Source organism: Microtus pennsylvanicus, chromosome 1 (assembly GCF_037038515.1).
Source record: "Microtus pennsylvanicus isolate mMicPen1 chromosome 1, mMicPen1.hap1, whole genome shotgun sequence".
NCBI lineage: Eukaryota > Metazoa > Chordata > Mammalia > Rodentia > Cricetidae > Microtus > Microtus pennsylvanicus.
In genome coordinates, this window is record NC_134579.1 from 135872868 (window position 1) to 135897967 (window position 25100).

Consider the following 25100-nt stretch of genomic DNA (forward strand, 5'->3'; position numbering starts at 1 on the left):
TGTGTTGGATCATTTAAATTCGAGAGGACTGGGCATCCAAAAATCACCCCCAAGAAAAGCAAGATGACAACAGTCTGCAGTCATGTTTATTATAAGGACATGCTGTGACCACTAGTGTGTCTGTTAGGAATCTGCAGAGGTCCGTTAGTCATGGCATGCCCTCTCAGATGGTCATTCCTGGATGTAGAGGTTGCTAGGGGCGGTGGGGTCATCCGAGGGCCGTGTCTCCACCACAACAGGTCTAAAGAAGAGAGAGGTCAAGTCATTCTCTAATTCATTCCCAAAGTAATTACCAGAAACTGCCATTCCAATGCTGGGCTGTGACGGTGACAGCATGGTGGGACATGCCTATGATCCCCAAAACCAGGAGGCTGAGGCAGAAAGATCTGGAGTTCAAGGTCGTCCGCAGCTACATAAGGGGTCTGAAGAGGGCTGGTGAGAGGGCTCAGGAAGCAAAGGTGCCTCCACCAAACTTAATGGCCTGAGTTTAGTCCCTGGAAACCACATGGTAGAAGGAGAGAATGGCCTCCCAAAGATGCCCTCCCCCCAGTGTAACAAGAGAGAAGGAAGAATTGGGGAACAGCTGGGGCTACATGGTGGGACACTCTGACAGCAACAGCAGGCAAGGAGCCCTGGGAGCTCAGAGAAGCACGGAGCTTCCACCCCAGGATGTCGGCCAAGGCTGCCAAGTATGGTGGAGCCGGAGCCTTGGGAGGGAACTTAGTAATAGAGTACAGGAGGCTGTTCTAGGCCAAGGAAGAACCAGCCGTTCCACACCAGCAGCCCCTCCTACGCCTCTGTCCATCTCCCCACTGCCATACCTGGGGGAGCCGAGCAGACGGAAGGTGAGGGAGGGGTCTCTCAGCTCCTGCAGCAGCTGTGGAGAGAGCGTGGATGTGTCTGCAGGATGTCCCCTCTCTACACAGATGGCTTCCTACGGAGAAGTCTAACCCCACAGCCACTTGCTAAGTTGTGTGGCTTTGAGCAAATGGCTTCACTGCCCTGCATCCAAAACCACTAACTTGAGTGCCCTGTCTGATAGGCAGCTGTACAGAGTCGATCAAAGGGCCTGGGAAGCCAGCAAGGTACCTTTAGCCTTCTGACTTCCCACTTCCAGTGGGAGTGTCTGTTCTGGGACCCAGGGCTTCTCCAAGCCCATTTAAAGGATGAGAAGACTGAGGAGAGGGCAAGGCAGTGGTGTGAACTGAAGGGGTGGGCCTACCTGTTCCGAGCCTGGAGCCCACACCTGAACTCCATGCTTCCAGAAGGCCTGGAGCCGGTCTCCCACCATAGCTGGAGAGAAATCAGTTGCCTGTGACCCTTCAGGTCACAGAACTCTCACCCCTGACCCCGAGGCCCTCTCCTCCCAGCACATACCCACAGCCTCCACGGCTTCCGTCATGGGAATCTCAGGGGTGCGAAGCCCGGGAGCTGGGGCCCCCTCTGGGGTCACTAGCTTCAGAGAGCCTGGGAGGAAGTGGTGGGAGGGATTTGAACACAGTCCTGGGCTGAGGACCAGAAAGGGGTGGGAGAAAGCACTCACCGTCCATCAACACCATCACCATGTCTTCATTAACTTGGGTCACCTGCACTGGTCCCTTGTGCTCTGTGTGAGAGGCAGGGGCTTCAACTAGTGCCCCTCAGGTCCCTGCCTGCCACACAGGCCCACCCTGTTATCCATCTAACCCCAGTCCATCTCTTTCTCAGTATTGGTTCAGGCTTAGCCCAGTCATTCTGACCCTCCCCTCCACAAGGAATAAACTGCCTCTCCCCTGGCTGCCTTAACCTGTTGTCCCATCCTTCGACCCAGCCACTTCCCACAGTCCAGTCCGCTCCCGCAACCATGCCTCTTTTCTGAAGCCCCGCCCTCTCCCCGCAGCCCCACCCCTTTGCTGCAGTTTGAACTCCGTCTAAGCCCACCTCTTTCATCCCTACAGCCACGCCTTCTCCAGTAGCCCCTCCCTCCCCTGAAACCTTTCCCTCCCTTGAAGCCCCTCCTCTCTCAGATCCTCCTTCTTTTGTAGCCCCTCCCTCCCTTACAGTTCCCGCCCCCTCTGCAGCCCCGCGTCTCTGTGGCACAACTCACTCACCCGTGCTGGAGTCGTCCAGCCAGCAGGACAGGGCACCAAAGCGCACGGTGTGGAAAAGCACTGACTTCGCCGCTTGCCCGGGGCTCACGCCGATGCACACGGCCGGCAGCTCGGAGCCCGGCGCTGTCAGCAACGCGAACACTGGCAGCGGCGTGGGCAGTGGGAACAGCACCTGCTGCAGGCCGCAAGGGGAAGGGCTGCTCAGGGAGGCTCTCAGGGAAAACAAAATGTGCTGCGCGCTCTAGCGCTCTCTCTCTCTCTCTCTCTCTCTCTCTCTCTCTCTCTCTCTCTCTCTCTCTCTCTCTCTCTCTCTCTCTCTCTCTCGTTTTTCTAGACAGGGTTTCTCTGTAGCTTTGGAGCCTGTCCCGGAACTAGCTCTGTAGACCAGGCTGGCCTCGAACTCACAGAGATCCTCTTGCCTCTGCCTCCCAAGTGCTGGGATTAAAGGCCACCATCATCGCCCGGCTAGGTGCAGGTCTTATGGATCAGAAATGTTTGTTTGTTTGTTTTTTAACAATTTACTTATTTTTATTTTATGTGCATTGGTGTTTTGTCTCCATGTATGTCTGTGTGAGGGTGTAGAATCCCCTGGAACTGGAGTTAGTTACAGACAGTTGTTAGCTGCCGTGTGGGTGCTGGGAATTAAACCAGCTCCTTTGAGCTGGGCAGTGGTGGCGAATGGTGGCAGCACCTTTGCCCCGCAGCCTTACCCGAACAAGCAGGAATTTGTTCATCGGCTGGTACCACTGGAGCAGGACCACAGACGTCTCCAGTGCCCCACACAGGAACGGGCCCCCGGAACTAGGGCTCTCAGCTGTGGAGCAGACAAGAATGGGTCGGGGTCTGCCTCCTTCCTGGAGCACTCCATCTTTCCCTGGGGCCCTGCACACCTTGCCTCAGCCTTACTGAGTGGATAATGTCCAAGCGCCAACCCTACCCACCCTCCCAGCACTCCCTGAGCCTGGCTCTCACCCACACAGCAGGCCCGGCAGCCTTTGGTATCCTGCACCTTAGTGGAGACCATGTTCTTTCTGAAGAAGAAGGAAGTGTGAGTGACCACAAGGACAGCAGGAGGGGCGGGGGAAGCCAGTAGTGCCCTTTGGGGCTGGTACCTTGCCAGTAACCGGTGGGGGCTAATGTGAGCGATGGGGCTTCCTGTTCGGATCTCTTTCCTCTCCAGCAGGCCCAGGATGCTATGAGAATATAGGTGGGGGGTCTTCCCTGCAGTGTGTGTATGGGAGGGGAGTGGGAAGAGGTTTTAGGACCCCTTACCATCTTGTCTCCCAGCCCTTGGCTAGCCCCAGACCTTTGAAACGCCCCAGCACACAGATCCCACTTTCCTCCCACACATTCCTACCCTTCCCGTCTGAAGGGACCAGGGTGACCAGGCACTGTGGGTGCTGGGGGTGGGAGTGACCAGGCCCTATGATCTGCTGGGGGGTGTGACCAGGCACTGTGGGTGCTGGGGGTTGACCAGGCACTGTGGGTGCTGGGGGTGGGGGTGACAAGGCCCTATGATCTGCTGGGGGGTGGTGACCAGGCACTGTGGGTGCTCTGCTGGGGGAGGGAGGACAGAGCAGCAGGACAGGCTCTCTGCCCGCACAGCAGCACACAGGTGAGGGATGTTTAACTAGCCTGGGAAGTTGCACTTGGGGTTTATTTATTTATTGCTAGTGCTTGTTTCTCAAAAGAGGGTCTCATGTGGTCCAGGCTGGCCTCTGACACCCCACGTAGCTGAGACTGGCCTTGAACTCCCATCCTCCTGGCTCAGTCCTGAGTGCTGGGATTACAGATGGGTGCCACCACACCTGGTACACACGTCAAAGTTTAACAAAACAAACAAACAGCAACAAAAACCCACCTATGCTGGGAGTGGTGGCACTTGCTTGTAATCTCAGGACTCGGGAGGCTGAGGCCAGAGAACCACCCCAAGTTCAAGGCTAGCCTGGGTTACACAGTGGGGATTCTGTCTCAGAGAGCACAGGGGGAGGATGCCGCTGGACACACAGCTCAGTGCTGGACACACAGCTCAGTGGTAGCACATTCGTAAGCAGACACCTGCCCTGTTACCAAAAACCAAACAGCAAAAAGTCCTGGAACTTCTTCAGTCTGCGTTACAGACTTGAAGCGGGAGTAAGTCCTGCCTTTCAGACCTCCTGCCCTATCTCTTCTGCTCTGGATTAAAGAGTGCACCAGCTACACCCAGATATGGCCAGTGTACCCAGGTATTTAAAGACAAATTTATTGTAAAAATGAACTCACAACCAACTTGAGGGGGGAGATTGTATAGATATGAAAAGCAAGGCTCAGGGAGAGCAGCCCCGTGCCTTCCGCTCACCCAGGAGGAAAGTGGTGATTTAAACCCTCAGGCTCAAGACTCATCCACATGTTATCCCCCCAACCTTAGCTCCTAGCCCCTGCCCCTCCCCAGCCCATAGGCTGACCTGAGAGAGACATGAGGAGGTTGTTGATGCAATACACCCAGGTTGTCCGGCCAGGGAAGAGCTGCAGAGAATAGGGGTGACTCCTGTGATTACCAGTCAATCCTATGCCACTCCGCCCCCCTTCCAGCACTGTCCCCATCCCTCACCATCTCCAGCGTGGCCTCCTGATCATTCCGGTTCAGTATGAAAATGCCTTCCTCTGCACCCAGGAGCAGGTGCTGGTCTGAGTGGGCCAGACAAAGTGGTTGCTGGGGTCTCTCATTGTGGGGGAAGAACCTCCCAGATCTTTGTCCCAAACTGGCCCTCTACCCCACCCCACCCCCTTTCATACTAATTCTCCCTCAGACTGACATCCCCAGTTTGTCTCTCCTCAAGTCTGAACTGAAACCCTGCTCAGTCCCCCAAGCAGCCCCCATGTCCCCGCTCTGTGATTTGCCAGTGTCTGGCAGTTCTTTGTCCCTGACCGGCCAACTCTAATTTTCACACCAGCTGCACACTTGCTTCCCCAGCAGCAGCTCTCTAAGCCCCGCCCCTTCTTCCCCAGCACTCTGCTCCAACTGCTATGCCTGTCAGTGGGCTGGCTGTGACTCTGGACCCCCAATATGGCCTTTTCTACTCAGTGAAACTGCTCAGTCCTGGTGAGCTGTTTCTCACTTAAAAATTTTATTTTTTTTATTCTATGTGTATGAGTGTTTGTCTACATGTGTGTTTGTGTACCATGTGCATGCAATGCCTGCAGAGGCCAGAGAGAGTGACAGCTCCCCTGGAACTAGAGTTAGAGAAGACTATGATCCACCCTGTGGGAGCTGGGAACTGAATCTGGGTCATCTGAAAAAGCAGCTGGTGCTCTTAACTGCTGAGTCACCTCCCAAGCCTGTCTCTTCTTTTAAGAGATCTGGTCACAAGAGTTCCACTGGCCCTTGACCTCCCTATGAAACCAAAGTTGACCTTAAACTCCTGATCCTCCGGCCTCTACCTCCTAAGAGCTGGGTTACCAGTGTGCTTTACACTTCTCTGCTGTTTGTTTTTAAGAAGGCTCTTGCCATACAGCCCTGGCTGACCTCAAACCTGTGATGATCCTCCTGCCTCGGCTTCAGGAGTGCTGTGGTTAAAGGTGCACACCTCCATTCCAAGCCTCTTACGTCATTTAATATTGACCTCCCCCATCTTATCCCCCATATGTCATCTCCAGACTGTCCTCTTCCACTGCAGTCAAACCTGTGACCCCCCCCCCCCCACACACACCAAGGTGATCACAGTCTACCATCAACAATACCTCCATCAGTAGGGCGGTGGTGGCGCATGCCTTTAATCCCAGCACTCGGGAGGCAGAGGCAGGTAGATCTCTGTGAGTTCAAGGCCAGCCTGGTCTACAAGAGCAAGTTCCAGGACAGGAACCAAAAGCTACGGAGAAACCCCGTCTCGAAAATAAAAACAAACAAACAAACAAAAACACCTCCATCATGTACCCCTGACTCTAGACTGTCTTATTCAGATACCCCTGGCCTCTAAACTCCACCTTCTCCAGCGTTCATCTCTGACGCCATCCTTTCACTTCCCCTCATGAATCTCCAGATCTGACAGTGACCACGGCATCTGCACCAGGTCTGACTTAGCCAACATCACTCCATTAAGACCCTTCCTTTGGAGCTAAGCACCTACTGCTCCCCAGGCCCTGAGTTTGATTGGTTCCCAGCACCCATACCTGGAGGCTCACAACCACCTGCAACTGCAGGTTCAGGGGCTCTTGCACGCTCTCCTGGGCTCTGCGGACACCTGGGCTTATGTGCACAAACATGTACACAGTATCCACAGATTGATGGCTTCATGGGGAGGAAAAGTCAGTTTTCTTTAAGGGCTAACTACATTCTAGTGGCTGGCCTCACAGTCATGAGTAAAGGGACGACACAAATTAGACTCCATGACTTAAAAAAAAAGGACAGTAAGTTGGGAAGGGATGGAGAATAGAATTGGATCTGGGAGGGGGGAGCGAAGATGATCAAAATATATTGTATTACATTCTCAAATAATAACATTATATTTTAAAAATACTCACATTATCTTAAAAATAAAAACCCAAGTCCTAAATAACAAAAAAAGACCCTCCTGGGGCTGGAGAGGTAGCCCAATGGTTAAGAGCACTTGTTGCTCTTGCAGATCGGTTCCCAGCACCCATGTGTTGGTGAACAACCGTCTCTAACTCCAGTTCCAGGGGATACAACGCCCTCTCCTGGTCTCTGCCAACTCTGCATGCACATGGTAGACAAGCATACTTGCAGGTAAAATCACTCATAAGTAAAATTAAAATAAAACTATTCTTCCTGTACCCCTTTGTGATCCCATTAGGGTCCCCTCATCCCCAGCTGCCCCCTTACTCCACGCTCTTTTGGACCTCCAGAGTGCCCACCTTTAGTAGAGGGGTGTGTCCAGGCAGCTGTGCTGTGGATCTGGAGGGGGCAGCCGTTGAATAATTTCACAAGAAGGGCACATCCCTGGATGGCCATGGTCAGTGGGTAGAGCAACAATGAACAGAGGACAGGAAGTTGAGCACAGGGTTCAGACTCTGCCTATCCTCAGAGACCCCACACTCCCCACCCCATCCCCCCATCTGTGTAGGCATGGTCCAAAAACTATTACATGAAAGATTTCAAAGATAAAAATTTCATTTTGGGGCTACAGAGATGGCTCGGGGGTTAAGAACACTGGCTGCTCTTTTAGAGGACCCGGGTTTAATTCCCAGCACCCACATGGCAGTTCACAACTGTCTGTACCTCCAGTTCCAGGGGATCTGATACCCTCACCCAGACATACGTGCAGAGAAAACATCAATGTACATAAAATAAATAAATAATTTGCTGGGCAGTGGTGGCACACGCCTTTGACCTCAGCACTCTGGAGGCAGAACAGGCAGATCTCTGAGTTCAAGGCCAACCTGGTCTACAGAGTTCCAGGACAGACAAGGCTACACAGAGAAACCCTGTCTTAAAAAAAAACAACAAAACAAAAATTATGTTGTGTTTTAGCTTTTTCTTGATTTTTACATGGGTCTTCTGTAGTCCAGACTGGCCTTCACTTCTCTATGTAGCCCAGGCTGGCTCTCAACTCCTGACCCTCTTGCTTCTGCTTCCGCAGTGCTGGGTATTACAGATGTGTGCCACTACACCCTGACTCTTCAGTAAACCTCTTACTGCACCTATCAACAAGCCCCCTTGTTGGTACATATATCAGTGGAAAATACAGGATTGGGTACTAGCCAGTTTGAGGCATCCATGGAGCGTGCGGGGGGGGGGGGAGGGGTGGTTCTTGAAGTGGATCTTCCGTAGATAAGGGGAATGTTTTATGGGTGACCATGGGTAAGCTGCTTACCTCGTGGCGCTTCACTTTCTCCATCTGTGGAACAGAAAACAGCCACCTCTGGGATCCCTCTCCTCCCATTTTTTTAAACAGAGTCTCCTATGTACCCCATTTGGCCTGGAAGCCCCCCCCCCCCTACTCGTATCTTTGCACGTCCTGGAGATAGAATGCAAGGCTTTGAGCTAGCAGCTGAGCCCTCCTCCTCTGAGCCACACCCCCAGTCCCTCACTGTTGAACTAGACGGGCTCTATAAGGTGAGCTAGGGCCCAGCCATCTACTGCAGAATTCTAGGTAAGCTCTCTTGTGCTGGTCAGGTTGTTTGTTTGGTTTTGGTTTTCATCAACTTGACACAAACTAGAGTTATTTATAAAGAGGGTACCATAACTGGAGCAATTGCTTCTACCCAATTGTGGGATTTTTTTGATTACTGATTAATGTGGGAGGGCCCAGCCCATCTTGATGGTGCCACCCTTGGGCAGGTGACCTGGGTTGTATAGAAAAGCAAGCCGAGCAAGTCCTGCGGAGCAAGCCAGAAGGCAGTGTTCCTCCTTGGGCTCTGCCCCGACTTCTCTGGATGGTGGACTGTAAAAGTGGAAGTGGAAACCAAACAAAGCCCTTCCTCCCCAAGCTGGTTTGGGTGGGAGTTTTATCAGAGAGATGGGAAGGCTAAACCGCACTCCTAAATTCCGATTCCCAGCACCCTCCTTAAAAAGCTGAGCGTGCCATTGGTAGTAGAGAGGCAAACTCCAGCAACCTATGGGAGCAGATGCAGGGACCCACAGCCAAACACTAGGCGGAGCCAGGGGAACCTTGAAAAAGAGGGGGAGGAAGGATTGTAGGAGCCAAAGGAGTCAAGGATACCATGAGAACACAGTCCACAGAATCAATAAGCAGGACTCACAGAAACTGAAGCAACAATCGCAAATCCTGTATACGTCTGAGCGAGATCCTCTGTATATACCTATGGCTGTGTAGCTTAGTGTTCTTGTGGGGGTGTCTCTGACTCTTTTGCCTATCCTTGGGGCACATTTCCTCCTACTGGGTTGCCTTGTGCAGCCTTGAGATGAGGGGTTTTTGCCTAGTCTTATTGTATCCTGTTAGGCGGATACATGTTTGCTGGATACATTGTTTGCTGGATACAATGTTTTATGGATACAATGTTTGGTGGCTATCCCTGGGAGGCCAGCTCTTTGTCTCTTTTCTTTCTTTCTTTTTTAAGGGAAACAGAAAAGGAGTTGATCTGGGGCCAAGAGGAGGTGGGGGGAAAACTGGGAGGAGTGGAGGGAGGGGAAACTGCAGCCGGGATGTAATTAATATATTAGAGAAGAATAAAAGTTTAAAAGGCTGGGCATAGCTACGCTCCTCCCAGAGACATGCAGATCCCTGAGGCTTGCTGCCACCAGCCTAGCTCCAACTTTAGTGAGAGACTGTCTTAAAGAAATAAGATGGTGATTGACAGAGCAGGTCACCTGATGTCATCTGGCTTCCGTGTGCGCATCCACCCATGTACCCACGTGCCTGAGCATCCACCCCCTTGCCTGTGTTGTGGAATAGTCTTTTTGTACACTGTGAAGATGAGTTGTTCTCATTGGTTTAATAAAAAGCTAAAATGCCAAAAGCTAGGCAGGAAGAGGTTAGGTGGGACTTGCAGACAGGGAGAGAGCTCTGGGATGAAGAAGGGCAGAGTCGCCAGCTGACTTGAGGAGAAGCAAGATGATAAAATGAACAGGCCATGTTGAAGAAAGGTACCAAGCCATGTGGTAGAATGTCAATAAGAAATATGAGTTAATTTAAGTTGTAAGAGCTAATTAGTAACAAACCTAAGTTATCGACTGAGCATTTATAATTAATAATAAGTATATATGTGGTTATTTGGAAGCTGTCTGGCAAGACAGAAAACTATGCTCATACACCTGTGCGTCCACCCACACATCTGTGCATCCACCCACATGCCTGAGCATCCACCCACACCCTTGTGCATCCACCCACATGTCTGAGCATCCACCCACATGCCTGAGCGTCCACCCACATGCCTGAGTGTCCACCCACACCCTTGTGCATCCACTCACATGCCTGAACGTCCACCCACATGCCTGAGCATCCAACCACATGCCTGAGCGTCCACCCACATGCCTGAGTGTCCACCCACATGCCTGAGTGTCCACCCACATGCCTGAGTGTCCACCCACATGCCTGAGCGTCCACCCACACATTTGTGCATCCACCTACAGGCCCATGCATCCACCCATCCACAGGCACAGACACACATCCTATAGTCAGTGTTTGACACAAAGGAAGGACCATCTCCCACTGGGCCGCCCCAGCCCATCCCGAGCCTGTAGCTAGCTCTCACCTTTCTCCTCATCTTTTCCTTCTTAGGGGGTAGGAGTGGGGGCTGGCCTGGCTCTGGAGCAGGTGGGTTCCATAGTGAGGGATCTGATAGGGGTTTAAGCAAGATCAGGCTGAGAGACTTCCAACCCTACCTATCTTCCTCCCCAGGGAGGGCCTGGTACCTGAGTGGGCTGTAAGATGGGGGTTGCGAGTGGCTGGGGGAGGCCCAGGACGGGGAGTACGTGGAGGAGGCCCACTGGCACACCGGACCAGAACCCCTGGGCTCAGTTGTCCGTCGTCTCCTACCCCTCCAGAACCGTCATCAGATGGAGACCGGAACTTGGGCTATGGAGACAAGAGTGTGGAGGAAGTAGACATGTGAGAGGTCCCAGAAGAAATACACCTCGTGCCCCAATGCCCGCCTCTTCCAGGATCAAGAGTCAGCCATAGCTATGCATGCCCTGTGACATCCCAACATGTCCTCGTGGGAAGGAACGTCAGATACACCAGAACACAAAGGGTTAATGCTGGGCACTAGGTCAGCTACTTGACAGATCCCACAGGACCCATCACTCCAGACTCCCAGCCAGCCAGCCTTGCTTTAAACAAACACAGTTTTGTTTTGGGACATTGTCTCACTATGTCACTGTGTAGCTCAGGCTGGTCTTGAACTTGCTACATACCTAAGGATGATCTTGACCTCTTGATCTTCCTGCCTCCACCCCGAGTGCAGCACCACACCCAGCTTCAGCTGTGTTTCTACACATCTATCCTGTACCCCAAAGGCTTAAGCTTTCTGCAATGTTCAGACATCTCTGCCTTCACACTTGAAATATTTTGCTTTGTTTTGCTTTGTTGTGTTTTGAGACAGGGTTTCTCTGTGTAGTCCTGACTGTTCTGGAACTTACTCAGTAGACCAGGCTGGCTTGAACTCACAGAGATCTGCCTGTCTCTGCCTTCCAAGTACTGGGATTAGAGGCGTGCACCATCACACCCAGCCAAACTGTAGACATTGAAAGTGCAGGACTTGACCTCAGGATCCCCAGGGCCTTACCTTCGGGGGCAGTGGAGGAGGCACGTCCTCTGCTGGGGCAGGGCTGGAACACAAAGATAGAAAAAGCAGTATAGGGGCTGGAGAGATGGTTCAGTGGTTAAGAGCATTACCTGCCCTTCCAAAGGTCCTGAGTTCAATTCCCAGCAACCACATGGTGGCTCACAACCATCTGTAATAAGGTCTGGTGCCCTCTTCTGGCCTGCAGGCATATACACAGATAGACTATTGTATACATAACAAATCAATAAATAAATATTTAAAAAAAGAAAAAGAAAAAGCAGTATAGGTGCGAGGGACAAGATGGGGTGTTTCAAGGTGGTGCCCTGGGACTGAGGGATGGTGGAACAGGGGTAACCAGGAGTGACTGGAGCCAAGGACTCCATGGCTGACAGTCATGGCCACATCAGCAGTAGCAGCTCTGGGCTGTTACGTGGTCCACAAGAAGACACGAGGTCTGGCTCCATTCCTCACCCCGCCCCCGCCCCGCATGCCAGTGCACAGAAGGTGGGGAATGAATAGGGAGAAGGCTCAAGACTGTCCCCTAGCCAGGGCAGGGAGAACATGGGGGCTCAACATGACTGCTGGGGTGCAGGGCGAGGCCTGGGACTTAAAGCCTAATGTGGGAAATTTCCGTGGGTCAAGATTTAGTTTGAGGTTGGGTCTCCGGTCACAAGCCTGTAATCCCACCTACATAGAAAGAAGAGGCAGGAGGATTGAGAGTTCAAGACCAGCTTGGGCTACAGACTGAAGCTGGCTGAGACAATGACAAAAGATGGGAGAGAAGAGTGGGTCCAAGCTTAAGTTGGCGGGTAGGCGGGTAGGCTGCAGGATGTGAGTCTGAGGTGGACGAGCAACAGGAGGGTCAGGCCCAGGCCTGAGGGCAGCTCAGAGCCAAAGCTGGCTGGGGATTAGATACAAAGTTGTAGAAAGTAGAAGGAGCAGGCCTGGTTGGGCAGGTAATACCAGTTCCTTAGAAAGCAGAGGCAATAGGATTGCCTGGGCTACAGATGAATTTACTTCCAGCCTGGGCAACCTAATGTTACTCTGTATCAAATACAAAAGTAGAAGAAGTTCGGCATGCCTTTAATCTATGAGTTTGAGGCCAGCCTATTCTAAAGATGTAGCCGGGGATACATAGTAAGATTCTGTCTCAATTTGTTTTCTGGTTTTGTTTTGTTTTGTTTTCTTGAGACAGGTTTCTCTGTGTAACCCTGGCTGTCCCGGAACTCACTATGTAGACCAGGCTAGCCTCAAACTCAGAGATTACCACTTACAAGATTCAAAAAATAAATTTTATTTAATTAAAAATTAAAACAAAGTTGGGCGGTGGTGGCACACACCTTTAATCCCAGCACTCGGGAGGCAGAGGCAGGTGGATCTCTGTGAATTTGAGGCCAGCCTAGTCTACAAGAGCTAGTTCCAGAACAGGCTCCAAAGCTGCAGAGAAACCCTGTCTCGAAAAACAAAAAACAAAACAAAACAAAAACAAAAAAATTAAAACGAGGGGCTGGGGAGACAGGTCAGTGGTTAAGAGCACTTGTTATTCTTTCCGAGAACCTGGGTTTGGTTCCTAGCTCCCACAAAAGCAGCTCACAACAGCCTGAAACCCCAGTTCCGGGGAACCAATGGCATCATGGGTACCAGGAGTATATGTGTCCAAACAGGCAAAACACTGATACGCACAGAACAAATTTTAAAAGTATGTTTTAAGGCTGGGTAGTGGGACACAACTTTAATCCCAGCACTCAGGAGCAGAGGCAGGTGGATCTATGTACATTCTAAGCCAGCCTGGTCTACAGAGTGAATTCCAGGAAAGCTAGGGCTACACAGAGAAACCCTATCTCAGAAACAAAAACAAAAATATTTCAAGTCCAAATGGATCAAAGCCCTCAACATAAAGCCACACTGAACCTTATAGAAGAGAAAGTGGGAAGTACACTTGAACGCATTGGCACAGGGAACCACTTCCTAAATATAACTTCAGCAGCACAGACACTGAGAGAAACAATTAATCAATGGGACCTCCTGAAACTGAAAAGCTTCTTTCTGTAAAGCAAAGGACACGGTCAACAAGACAAAACGACAGCCTACAGAATGGGAAAAGATCTCCACTAACCCCATATCAGACAGAGGTCTGATCTCCAAAATATACAAAGAACTCAAGAATTTGGACACCAAAAGATCACATAATCCAATAAAAAAAAATGGAGTACAGACCTAAACAGAGAACTCCCAACAGAGGAATCTAAAATGGCTGAAAGACACTTAAGGAAATCCTTAGTCATCAGAGAAATGCAAATCAAAACAACTCTGAGATTCCATCTTACACCTGTAAGAGTGGCCAAGATCAAAAACACTGATGACAACTTATGCTGGAGAGGTTGTGGGCTAAAGGGAACACTTCTGCATTGCTGGTGGGAACGCAAGCTGGTACAACCCCTTTGGATGTCAGTGTGGCGATTTCTCAGAAAATTAGGAAACAACCTTCAAGATCCAGTAATACCACAGTGGAGGGCTGGGGCGTGGCTCAGTGATAGAGAGCTTGTACATGAGAAAGTTTAAGGTCACTCTGCCTTAGGAAGTGAGAGTCTGGGGAAGAAGGAATGGGAGATCTAGGGGTCAAAGGTGAAGGCAGAGGGTCCAGTGGATTGGAGAGGAGGAGGGAAGGTAAGAGCTGCGCTGAGGTCATCAGAGCTCCAGCATGGGGTCTTACATGTCCACGTCATCATAGTCGTCATCAGACTCCGACAGCTGGCTCCTGAAGAACGACAGGCGTGAGCTACAGGTGGCTCCCACTTAACCCACCGCCCCCCTCCAGCCCAGGGGAGGGGTGGTGGACCTGGGGCTGGTGCTCCGGCAGTCTCCAGGGGCCTGTAAGCAAACCTGTGGGACCAGGAAAGAGTCAGTATGGCCCAGGGCAGAAGGGGAAGAGGGGCGCAGCTGGGGTGAGCATAGAGGGGCGCAGCTGGGGTGAGCATAGAGGGGCGCAGCTGGGGTGAGCATAGAGGGGCGCAGCTGGGGTGAGCATAGAGGGGCGCAGCTGGGGTGAGCATAGAGGGTCTCACAGTGTCAGCTGAAGGCCTCGCTTCCACTCCTCTGAGCTTCTGGAACTCCATGTGCCGCCCTGAGAAGTGGGAGTGAGACAAGTAAGTGGGGGTGGGGCAGGGAGATGGGCTGAGAAAGAATGGGGGGGGCCTGGAGCCAGGACTTTAGGGGTGGTTACTGTTCCTTGAGGGAGGGGCCCTTGATACAGGGGTCCTACTTGGGGGTCCAAGAGTGGCATCAGAGGGCTCGAGGGGCTCAAAGCAGGTGCGGGATGTTTGTTTTCAGACTTAGCTATTAGAGGTTCTGACAGGTTGCTTTTTTTTTTAATTTATTTATTTATTAAGGATTTCTGCCTCCTCCCCGCCACCGCCTCCCATTTCCCTCCCCCTCCCCCGAGCAAGTCCCCCTCCCTCATCTGACAGGTTGCTTTTAATTTATGAAAAATTGTGTGTATTTATTTGTTTTATGAGAGCGAGAGGCACACGCATCAGAGGACAGCTTGCAGAAGTTGGTTCTATCCTTCCACGCATGGGTTTGGGTCATCAGGCTTAGCCGCGAGCACCTCCACCCACTGAGCCATCTCGCCGGGCCCCCCTACTTATTTTTAAGACAAGATCTCATGCAGTCCTGGCCTCTAACTCATTACACATTCAAGTATGTCCAGGAAGTTCTTATCCTCCTGCCTCCACTTTCCAAGGAAGCACAGCTAAATTTCATCTTACCAAGTTTAGTCAATGCTGGAGCTGGACCCAGGGCCTCGTGGGTGTAAGGCAAGTACTCTACCAATTAAGATACAAGGTCTTTGTTTTTGTGTTTTGGTTTTGTTTTGTTTCGTTTCATGTTCTGTTTTTGATCTTTGGGTATTTTATTTTGTTTTGTTCTGGCTTTTTTCTTTTCTTTTTTCTTTTTCTTTTTTTATCTTTTTCTTTTCTCTTTTTTTTTTTATTCTTTTTTTCTATTCATTGTTTTGTTTTGAGATAAGGTCCCATTGTGAGCCCCCGGCCTGGAACTTGCCACGTAGACCAGACAGCTTGAACTCACAGGGATCGTCCAGAGGGCTGGGATTTGAGGTTGCACTACCATGCCTTTACATAGATTCTCAACGTATCTTTGGGGTCAGAGCTGGGAGGTCTCACGGGACTGAGGGGAGGGGACTCTGTGTCAGTTTGAAGGTTACAGGGCCAAAAGTGTCTTGGAATTTGAGCCCCAATGGTCAGCGAGTGGGTTCCGTGGCCCCAAATTGTAGGGTTCTTTACTCACGACAGCAGTCTGTGTCTGGAACTCCCAGTGAGCTGGCCCGGTGGGTAGATCTGATCCGCCGAGGGATAGCAGGGGGTGGCTGGACAGAAAGGTAGCTGTGTCAGGGCCCAAGGCCTCTGGCGCTCTACCGCCACCCTCTCTTGTAAATGTTTGTATCCAGCCCTGCCAGGCTTCCCTTCCTCGTGACGTCTTCCTTCTCCTACAGGCTTCCAGAGGGCTCCCCAGTGGGAGGAGCAACCCGTGCAAAGGCCCTCAGGTCTCCATGGCAGCATCTACCAAGGCCCTCACCTCAGGCTCCTCGTCGTCAATCTCACCAATAGGTGGCCCCTTCCCGGGATTCTTCATTTTGTCAAGAAGATCCAAGATCAAGCCTCTGTTCAACCCTGGCTGGCACACCAGCTGATGCTGTGAGAGGGGACAGGGGTTAGAGGGCTGGCATGGCAGGGGAAGGTGGGGACGTGGGCATGCTGTAAGAGACTGCTTGGAGGGAGGTACCCACTGAGGAAGAAGGTTAGGGAAGCTAGGAGCCTTAAGAGGTTAGAAGAATTTAGGGTTCCGAGAAGGGGAGAGGGGAATTCCAGGGTATCCTAGAAGTGACCAGGCTTGGTGAAGACAGGCACAAGTCTGGACTTGGCATATTCCAGCAACTCAGGAGAACTTGGAGAGATCTGGGGTAAAGCCAGACATGGTGGCTATGGCTGTAAGCCCAGCCCTTGGGAGGTGGAGGCTGGAGGACCAGGAGTCCAAAGTAAGTTTTGGTTGTATAGCAAATCTGAGGCTATCCTGGGCTACATGAGACCATAACAAAACAAATAAATGAAAACAAAAGAAAAAGGCACACACAACAACAACAGCAACAACAACCAAACAGAAAAGAATTAATTTGGTTTGAGTTTTATTTTTTGAGACAGGATCTCATTTAACCCAGGATAGCTTCAAACTCTCTACATAACCAAAGATGGCCTTGAATTTCTGATCCTCCTACCTCTACCTTCTTAGTGCTGAGACTGCAGGCTTGTGCCCCCAGGCCTGGGTCCTGGGGAACAGTTTGAAGGGTCCTGTGGGGAGAGTCCTGGGAAATGCTGAGGGATGGGTTTTGAAGGGGCTGCCAGGGCTTCATGTGCTCTTGTGAGCCATGGGAGACTTGGATAGTCCTGGGCTGAAGAGGAGATGGGGGGGGGGGTCCTTGAGGGAGGCTGGCTTACACTGAGCATCTTGGCAGCACCAGGGCGTTTCTTGGGGTTCTTAGTGAGGGTGACTTTGACAAAGTTGTGGAAGGCCGACGACCTTGGGAGGAAGAAGGCAGATCTGGATGAGGGGCTCAGAGCGCTTCTCCTCACCCCATCTACTCCTCCTCTGCCCTCCCTCGGCTCACTTCCCTTACCATTTGCCTTTTTCTTTTAGCCGAGGAGGCTGGTAGCCACTCTTTGTCATGAGGAAGAGAACCCTAGAGCCGTAGGGAAGAACAGGGGTTCAGATCCATGGGACGAGACAGATTTCATGGCTTCAGAAGTTCCCAGATGGAAATAAAACAGGGGAGGTGACTCAGATGGTAAGAACACTTGCTATGCAAGTCTCAGGATCTGAGTTCAAATCCCCAGGTCCTCTGTAAGAAGTAGGCATGCCTGTGTCTCTAGTGTGTTCAAGTTCCAGGACACACAGAGCAGAAGTAGCAAATGAATGCATGTAAATTGCCCTTTGACCTCCAGATACGTGTAAATAAACTGGGTGTGATGGTGATCGTGTAACCCCAGTGCTGGGAGGTAGACAAGTGGAGCTCTGTGGCTGGGGCCAGGCTAGCCGAATCTTCCAGCGCCAGGCCCATAAGAGACCTTGTCAGGACAAACCAAAGAGTGGGCGGTGCCCGAAGAACAAGGCAGAGGCTGTCCTCTGGCCTCCACACACATGCTTACAGACATGGGCACGCACACAAGAAGGAAATACAGTTAGTTCTGGCTTTAATTTCAATGGCCACACCCGTTTTTTTTTTACTGTTGATTTTAGATAGGATTTTGTTACGTAGCTCAGGCTAGCCTCAAACTCGTGACCTCCTGCCTCAGCTGCCTGAGTGCTGGCATCACAGGGTGGCCACGCCTGGCTGTGAAGTCACTTCTAAGAGAAATTGTTTATGGGGTTTTAGAAAATTGGAAGCTTCCACCCATCCAGAAGGAGTCTCCAGGTGGGGATGTCTATTAGCTGGGCAGGGGGGCCATACCTGCAGTGCCAGCAGCTGGGAGGCTAAGGCAGGAGGATCAGAATCCAAGGCAGCCTGGGCTACGTAGGGAGACTGGGAGTCCCTGTCTCAACAACAAATAAATAAAAGATGATAGACATTCACAGAGAGAGGCTGGGGCAAGAGGATCTGGAATGTAGGCTATCCTCAGCTACGTAGAAAATTGGAGGCCATCCAGGGCTACACGAGCAACAATGTCTCTAAACACCCTGCTCCCACAAAAAGGTGGGGACCACTAAACTGGAGGTCTTGCTGTGGAAAGCTGAGAAAAGGTTTCTGTGCTCAGGGAGCTACAGGGGTCTCCCTGGAGGCATCCGATCTGAGGTGAGGACACAGGCCGAAGGGTGGTTGCAGGGTCAGGCCTCAGCATGGTCTGTTGTCCAAGGGCACCCACCACCCCAGCCTTTACCTGAGAGGGTGCACGTCAAAGAGAGGTGGCTGAAGCTCAGCCAGTTCGATGGCCGTGATGCCCAGAGACCAGATGTCACACAGTTCATTGTATCCACCCTTCAGGGCCACAGCTGCCACCTCTGGCGCCATCCTGCAGGCAGAGACCCTCAGAGAGCAAGGAGTGGCCCAGGGACAGGAGAGAGGTAGGGGAGCCAGGGGACAGGGACACCAAGACAAAGTGGCCAAAGGAGGAGGAAAAGGGGAGTGTGGGGACACTTGGGATCTGCTAGTACCCTGGAGGCCAAAGCAGGAAAGCTGCCGCGAGTGCGAGGGCAGCCTGGGCTACAGAGGGAGAGAGGGAGGCTGGGAGTATGGCCTGGTGATAAAGTGATGGTATCGAAACCTAGCTGCAGTCCATAAGAGAAATTAAAATCAAGGAGATCTACAATCTAGAGAGACAGAAACAGAGAGACAGAGAGAGCCACAGGCTGAGCAAACACAGAAGTAGACAGACTTGGGGAGAGATAGGGATCGAGGTAAAAAAAACCAAGCCAAGCTGGGTGTGGTGGTGGTAGTGCCTGTAATCCTAAAACTGTCGGAACTGGAGCCTGGAAAATCAGGAGTTCAAGGCCAGCCTGAGCTAGAGGAGAACTCTACAACAAACAACACACACACCCAACAACCCACACCACTGAAATCCTAAATGCTAAGAGAAACAGGCAGAAAGGGCCAGAAAGAGACACAGATAAATAGAAAACTCAAAAGGTAGTCTAAGAGAGGGGAAGGGTGTTTAGTAAGAGAAGGCAGAGTCAGGACGTCCTAGGGAGCCAAAATGGGAAATGCCACTGTTCCCACCCCAGCTGTTGACCCAGCACCCCTCACCAGTATGGTGTCCCAATGAAAGAGAGGCGTCGGGCCAAGGTTGCCCCAATCTGGGCTGAGATGCCAAAGTCAGCTGGAGGCAGAGATAGAAATAGTATGTATCTAGCCCATTCCCTCCCCAACCTCCATCAGCTCCCTGTGTACCCCTGGAGTCCACTCACCCAGCTTGACCTCCCCGGAGTCATTGATGAGGATGTTGGCTCCCTGGGGACCAGAGGAGGGATCAGAAGCTGTCAGAGAACACCCTTCCCACACCTGTGACTCCACGCTAAAGCTCAAAACTACCATGAGACTTGGGCGCACCCATGACCCACCCTCAGTGGCACCCTGGTCCCCAGTCTACCTTGATGTCTCGGTGTATCTTCTTCTGTGAGTGCAGGTAGGCCAGACCCTGGGGAGAGATGAAAACAATAGACTGGTGAGCCCCTTTTGCCTGTGCAGGGTCCTGCTCACCTTAGGAGCCCCCGGCCCCTTCTCACCTGGAGCACTTCCCGGCACACATAGCTGATCTGGAGCTCGGAGAGAGAGCCAGTCACTGCAAAAGTCATCCAGGTTGTTGGGAGAGGAGCCAGGACCCCTGGCCCTCTGGGTTCCCTAGCCTTCCTCCACCCATGCCATCAGACAGGATGCACAAAGACAAGGGGACCTTAGATGGGACAACTGGAAAGGGGAGGTGAAGGGTTGTGGCTGACTGGAAGATGATGAGCCAAGCATGGTTACTATTGACTGTAATTCTATTACTTGGAAGGCTGAGGCAGGAGGGTTGCCCTGAGTTTGAGGTTAGCCTGGGATATATACAAATATCGACGCTAGATGGGTGGTGGCGCACGCCTTTAACCCCAGCACTCGGGAGGCAGAGGCAAGCAGATCTCTGTGAGTTCGAGGCCAGCCTGATCTACAGAGCAAGTTCTAGGACAGCCTGGAATGTTACACAGAGAAACACTGTCTCGAAAAACCAAATCACAACAACAAAAACAAAACAAATGTCAACACCAATCAGGGTTACATAGAGAGACCTGTTTCCCAAACAACCAAGAACATGTGCATGTGGAGGGGGAGAGAGACAGTCTTCCTCTGGACTACAGCTGCATGTTCTAGTCCAGAGGAAGACAGGACAGTCATTCGGCAATAATCACCACAGTCCTACTCTGTTACAAGCAAGATAATCAGCCCAAAAGGCTGATGGTGTGTGACTCAGTGATAGAGCACCTGCCTAGAATCCCCCAGTGAGGGCTGGGGTGTGGCTCAGTGGTAGAGCCCCTGCCTAGAATCCCCCAGTGAGGGGCTGGGGTGTGGCTCAGTGGTAGAGCACCTGCCTAGAATCCCCCAGTGAGGGGCTGGGGTGTGGCTCAGTGGTAGAGCACCTGCCTAGAATCCCCCAGTGAGGGGCTGGGGTGTGGCTCAGTGGTAGAGCCCCTGCCTAGAATCCCCCAGTGAGGGGCTGGGGTGTGGCTCAGTGGTAGAGCACCTGCCTAGAATCCCCCAGTGAGGGGCTGGGGTGTGGCTCAGTGGTAGAGCCCCTGCCTAGAATCCCCCAGTGAGGGGCTGGGGTGTGGCTCTGTGGTAGAGCCCCTGCCTAGAATCCCTCAGTGAGGGGTTGGGGTGTGGCTCAGTGGTAGAGCCCCTGCCTAGAATCCCCCAGTGAGGGGCTGGGGTGTGGCTCAGTGGTAGAGCACCTGCCTAGAATCCCCCAGTGAGGGCTGGGGTGTGGCTCAGTGGTACAGCCCCTGCCTAGAATCCCCCAGTGAGGGCTGGGGTGTGGCTCAGTGGTAGAGCCCCTGCCTAGAATCCCCAGTGAGGGGCTGGGGTGTGGCTCAGTGGTAGAGCACCTGCCTAGAATCCCCCAGTGAGGGGCTGGGGTGTGGCTCAGTGGTAGAGCACCTGCCTAGAATCCCCCAGTGAGGGGCTGGGGTGTGGCTCAGTGGTAGAGCACCTGCCTAGAATCCCCCAGTGAGGGGCTGGGGTGTGGCTCAGCAGTAGAATCCCCCAGTAAGGGGGTGGGGGCATGGCTCGGTAATAAAGTCCTTGCTTAGTACATGAAAGTCCCTGGGTTCCATTACTTGAACATGCACCCACAAATACACACAAAAGATAAAATCCCTACTCTTGTGGAGAGAACACGCCAAGAGAAATAAAATATAGGATGGTAATTACAGCCAGACGAATAGCTCAGTGCTGGAGCTCTTGTCTATTATTTCAAAAACTAATAAATAATAATAAATAAGATTAAGAAAAAATATATGATATAAGATGTTAATATGCTAATAATTAGTAAGAAAAAACGGAACCAGAAACAACAACAGGAAATGTGTGTGGGAAGGGCTATGACATCTTACTCATGCTGGTCCACAAGGCTACCCTAAGAAGCAGGAGCAGGGATGTGAAAAGAAGAACAAGGGCAGGGGACAGAGGGCAATGGCCAGGGCGATGTGGGCGAGCAGCCTCCCCCACGAGGACAGTGGTATCCTGAGAGTCTAGGAAGGGGTGATGTGAGGGTAGGCAACATGAATAAAGGCAGTGATGCAGTGACAGAGCCCGAGGGTCAGAGCAGAGAGAGATGAACAGGGCACCAAGTGCAAGGAGACAAGGGAGACGAGCAGGACTGGGGAAGAGACAGTGAAAGGAAGGTGACAGAGGGTGGCGGCAGAAAGCAGGTCCTGCATAATGGCTGGGTGAGTCACCCCTGTCTATGGGCTGCAGTTTCCCATTCTGGGGGAGGTTCTGGGTTGCCCAGATAAAACCTGGGACCTTGATCCATCCTGCCAGGCAAGCATTCTACCACCGAGTTTGATGTCTGAGGACCTTTAATAAAGTTTCCCCTTTTTGGACATTTCAGGTGGGCTAGAGGGAGTTAGAGAGACAATGAGACAGAGGTGAGCACCAGAACTTCAGAGAGGGCTGAGGTGTAGGGCCTGGTTGCACAGACCAGTAGTCCTAGCTACTCAAGAGGCTGAGGTACTGAGATCGCAAGTTTAAGACCAACCTGGGCAACTCACTGAGATTCTGTCTCAAAATAATAAGAAAAAAAGAGTGTTGGGAGAATGTCTAGAAGCTGAAGGTGTGTGACAAAAACATATTGTATACACATATAAAAATCTCAAAGAACAGATAAATTAATTTAAAAGAAAAGAGGGTTGGGGATTATAGCTCAGAGTGCTGTCTAACAAACATAGGACTCTAGGTTCAAAACACACTGTGGCAAAAAAAAAGTAAGTGTGTGTGTGTGTGTGTGTGTGTAAGAAAGAGAGAAAGGGAGAAGAGAAGAGAGAGGGATGAAAGGCCTATCCAACTCCTACTCTCAAAGTCTCCTGAAAGTCAAGCTGCAGGCTAGATCTAGAAATTCATTGACTGACTGCCCAAAAATCTGAGCAATTAATCTGAGATAGAATATGTAGAAACAATCTGGGCGGTGGTGGCGGCGCACACCTTTAATCCCGGCACTTGGGAGGCAGAGGCAGGTGGATCTCAGTGAGTCTGAGGCCAGCCTGGTCTTCAAAGTGAGTTCCAGGATAGCCAGAACTGTTACACAAAGAAACCCTGTCTCAAAAAACCAAGAAAAAAAGAAAAGAAAGGAAAGAAAAGAAAATGTAGAAACAGGCCAGGCAGCACATGCCTTGAATCTCAGCACTAGGGAGGCAGAAGTAGGCAGAGCTCTGTGAGTTGGAGGCCAGCCTGGTCTATAGAGTGAGTTTTGGCAAGACAGGACTACATAGTGAGACTCCCATTTCCAAAATAATAACAATAATAACAAATGCTGGAAGAAAAGAAAGAAAATGAAGAAATGCCCTAACCCAAGAATGTTTTGGCAAGAAAATATAGATACTAAAACAAAGAAAAAGACATGGAAGCAGAGGGTATTATTGCCTGGGGAAAGAAAGGCAGGACCCACAGTGCTAGAGGGCTGGGTCATCACAGGGTTCTCATCATCATCCAGCTGGGCCCAGGGGAGGGACTCATGGTGGACATGAAGTGTGGACCACAAAGGCGCTACCCAGAATACAAGCTCAAAGGGACCAGAGGGGTGGATTGGAGGTTGAGGGGGGGCCTGGGTCCCTTTGTCCTTCCTCTAACCTTGGTAGATGTCCTGGAGAGAACCAGCCCCACAGAATTCCATGCAGATCCAGAGCTTCTGCAGCCTACAGGGATAACAATGATGATGACCTCTAGAAGAGGCTGGGGGAGGAGCTTGAGGCTATCTTACTTCCCCTGCCCACCAGAGTGTCCCATTTGTTCCTTCCCACAAGAGAGGAGGTTGAGGATGGGCCAGGAAATGCACATGCTGGAGCAATGTGACTAGAACTTAGGTCTTTGGGTTCCAATCCTAGGGCACCCCGTGCCATTCCAGGCTGACTTAGGGGACAGGGAAGAGAGCTCACGGAGAGGTAGACAGAATAAAGAGGCCCAGAGCGCAAGGTCTGAGGAATTGATGTCATCAGCAGGGCAACTGAGACATGATCTTAGGGGCCAAAGAATTTGGGGTTCGTATTAAGGAAGCAGGGTGAAATGGGCAATGTAGGGAGCAGACTGATATTTGATTAGTCCCTAGATTAAGGAGTACTCAGTAAGAAAAGGTGGAATTTCAGACTGGGAATCAGGCTGGGATGACCCAGTTAAAAGTGGGGGTCCTCAGGTCGGAGGTCAAGTTAGGTTGTCTGGGTCACAGATGGTAGGTTTGGACTGAGGACCTGGTTAAGGATGCTTGATCAGAAATGAGAGGCTGGGGCTGGGGGATGGGCTAAGACATCACCAGAGGTAACTGCCGTGGTAAGCCACGATGTTGGCATGGCGGCAAGTTTTCAATATGAGAATCTCCTTCTGAAGGGTGGACACATCGTCATCTGTGAGGAGAGCAGGAGAGAAGAGTGGCTATGAACAGTGCCTTATGGACATGATCCCTGTCCTAAGAGGTAAGGGGAGGTAGGGGTGGGGAAGAAGTTTCTGGGGACTCTCTCACCAGGCTCCATCTTCACCATCTTCAAAGCCACCAGGTCCTTAGACACCTTGTCACGAGCCTTGTAAAGGGGAAGTTGGCCATCAGGCCGGCTCCATAGCTGGCCACCCTCAGCATCTCTGAGCCAATCCCAAGGCCTGGCTTCCTCTTGTCCTGCTGTTTGTCGGCCTCACCCCAACTATCCTAGGTTTGACGATGAAGGAGGCAGAAGGGCTTTCTCACCTTGAAGACTTCTCCATAGGTTCCACCACCCAGTCGCTGCAATAGATCATAGTGTTCCCGGGGGTCCTTAGTAAAGATGTCGGCATCTACAAGGGCCATCCCTGGAGGCCGCGGCTGGGCCGGTGCCCAGGGGCCAGCAGGGCCTCAGGGCTCGAGCTTTAGTATTACCCTCTGTCTCCACAAGTCCTGGGCCCGCCTTGACTCTGCGGGCTGTGGCCTTCCCCCTCCCCACTCTCGCTTCCTGCCCCAGCTGCAAGGCTGTGCAGAGGGCTCCACCCCTGTCCCCAGGGTTCTAAGAGCCTGATTGCCCAGGGACTCGTGGGACTCCCCTTTACCCCCAGAAGGGTACTATGTAAATAAAATGTAAAAGATCTTAATTGCAACCTGAGGCTGACCCAGCATCCTTTCCCCAACTCTCTCCTATTCTGGGTGGAGCCACAAGTTACAGTAGAACCTCAGACTTGGAGTCAAGAGGTTGCATGTCTGCACAAGCTGGCTAAGTAGCGCGTAGGCCTGTTTACTCGCGGCACATACACGTCACTTAAGTGACAGCTCCAGCATGCCTGTGAAGGTGTCCGCGAGGTGCACATGTCTGGGCTCCGGGGTGTACCAATGTGAATGCACTCAGGGCTCCTGCCCACATGGGACATGCCTGCGCACCGCGCCTAAAGTGTAAGGAATCTATGTTAAACACGGGGCGCTTGTTGAGTAGCCACTATCCGGGGCCCGGTGACTCCAGAGTGCCACGGCAATCGCGCCAGGTGCATGAGCCATTCGCCTCCCCAGCGAACAGTGACATCACAGACCAAGGACTTAATAGTGAGAAAGTGAGCGTACTGGATAC

The 25100-nt window shown here is 51.7% G+C and overlaps 1 protein-coding gene across 2 annotated transcripts; it reads right to left on the reverse strand.

The window, feature by feature from the left end:
• Positions 1-68: 68 nt before the first annotated feature.
• Map4k1 (mitogen-activated protein kinase kinase kinase kinase 1) lies at positions 69-24763 on the reverse strand. 2 transcript variants are annotated; one of them, XM_075986752.1, is made up of 32 exons: positions 24257-24763; positions 24038-24095; positions 23831-23921; positions 23155-23219; positions 19563-19618; positions 19427-19474; positions 19245-19287; positions 19084-19156; positions 18221-18352; positions 16963-17025; positions 16784-16865; positions 15867-15983; positions 15579-15657; positions 14339-14397; positions 14113-14156; positions 13987-14031; positions 11274-11316; positions 10402-10564; positions 10242-10324; positions 7901-7924; positions 6942-7026; positions 4681-4757; positions 4535-4595; positions 3203-3311; positions 3063-3121; positions 2801-2904; positions 2091-2265; positions 1544-1606; positions 1378-1467; positions 1223-1293; positions 822-877; positions 69-241 (listed from the first exon to the last, which is right to left on the reverse strand). In XM_075986752.1, the coding sequence occupies exons 1-32, from the start codon at positions 24353-24355 to the stop codon at positions 172-174; spliced, it is 2487 nt and encodes an 828-aa protein (XP_075842867.1). In that variant the 5' UTR covers positions 24356-24763; the 3' UTR covers positions 69-171. The 2 variants fall into 2 exon arrangements, with proteins under 2 accessions (XP_075842867.1, XP_075842876.1); XM_075986761.1 differs by lacking the exon at positions 1378-1467 and having other exon boundaries at positions 24257-24474.
• Between the last annotated feature and the right edge of the window lie 337 nt (positions 24764-25100).

Bases quoted from the DNA above. Each gene is read 5' to 3' on its own strand.
- Map4k1 (XM_075986752.1), bottom strand. From the start codon at position 24,355: ATGGCCCTTGTAGATGCCGACATCTTTACTAAGGACCCCCGGGAACAC. The intron at 14,157-14,338 runs GTGAGACCCTCT...CTGGTCCCACAG, and splicing joins CGAGGCCTTCAGCTGACACT to GTTTGCTTACAGGCCCCTGG. The intron at 3,312-4,534 runs GTCAGCCTATGG...CACACACTGCAG, and splicing joins CCTCCTCATGTCTCTCTCAG to GGAAGACCCCCCACCTATAT.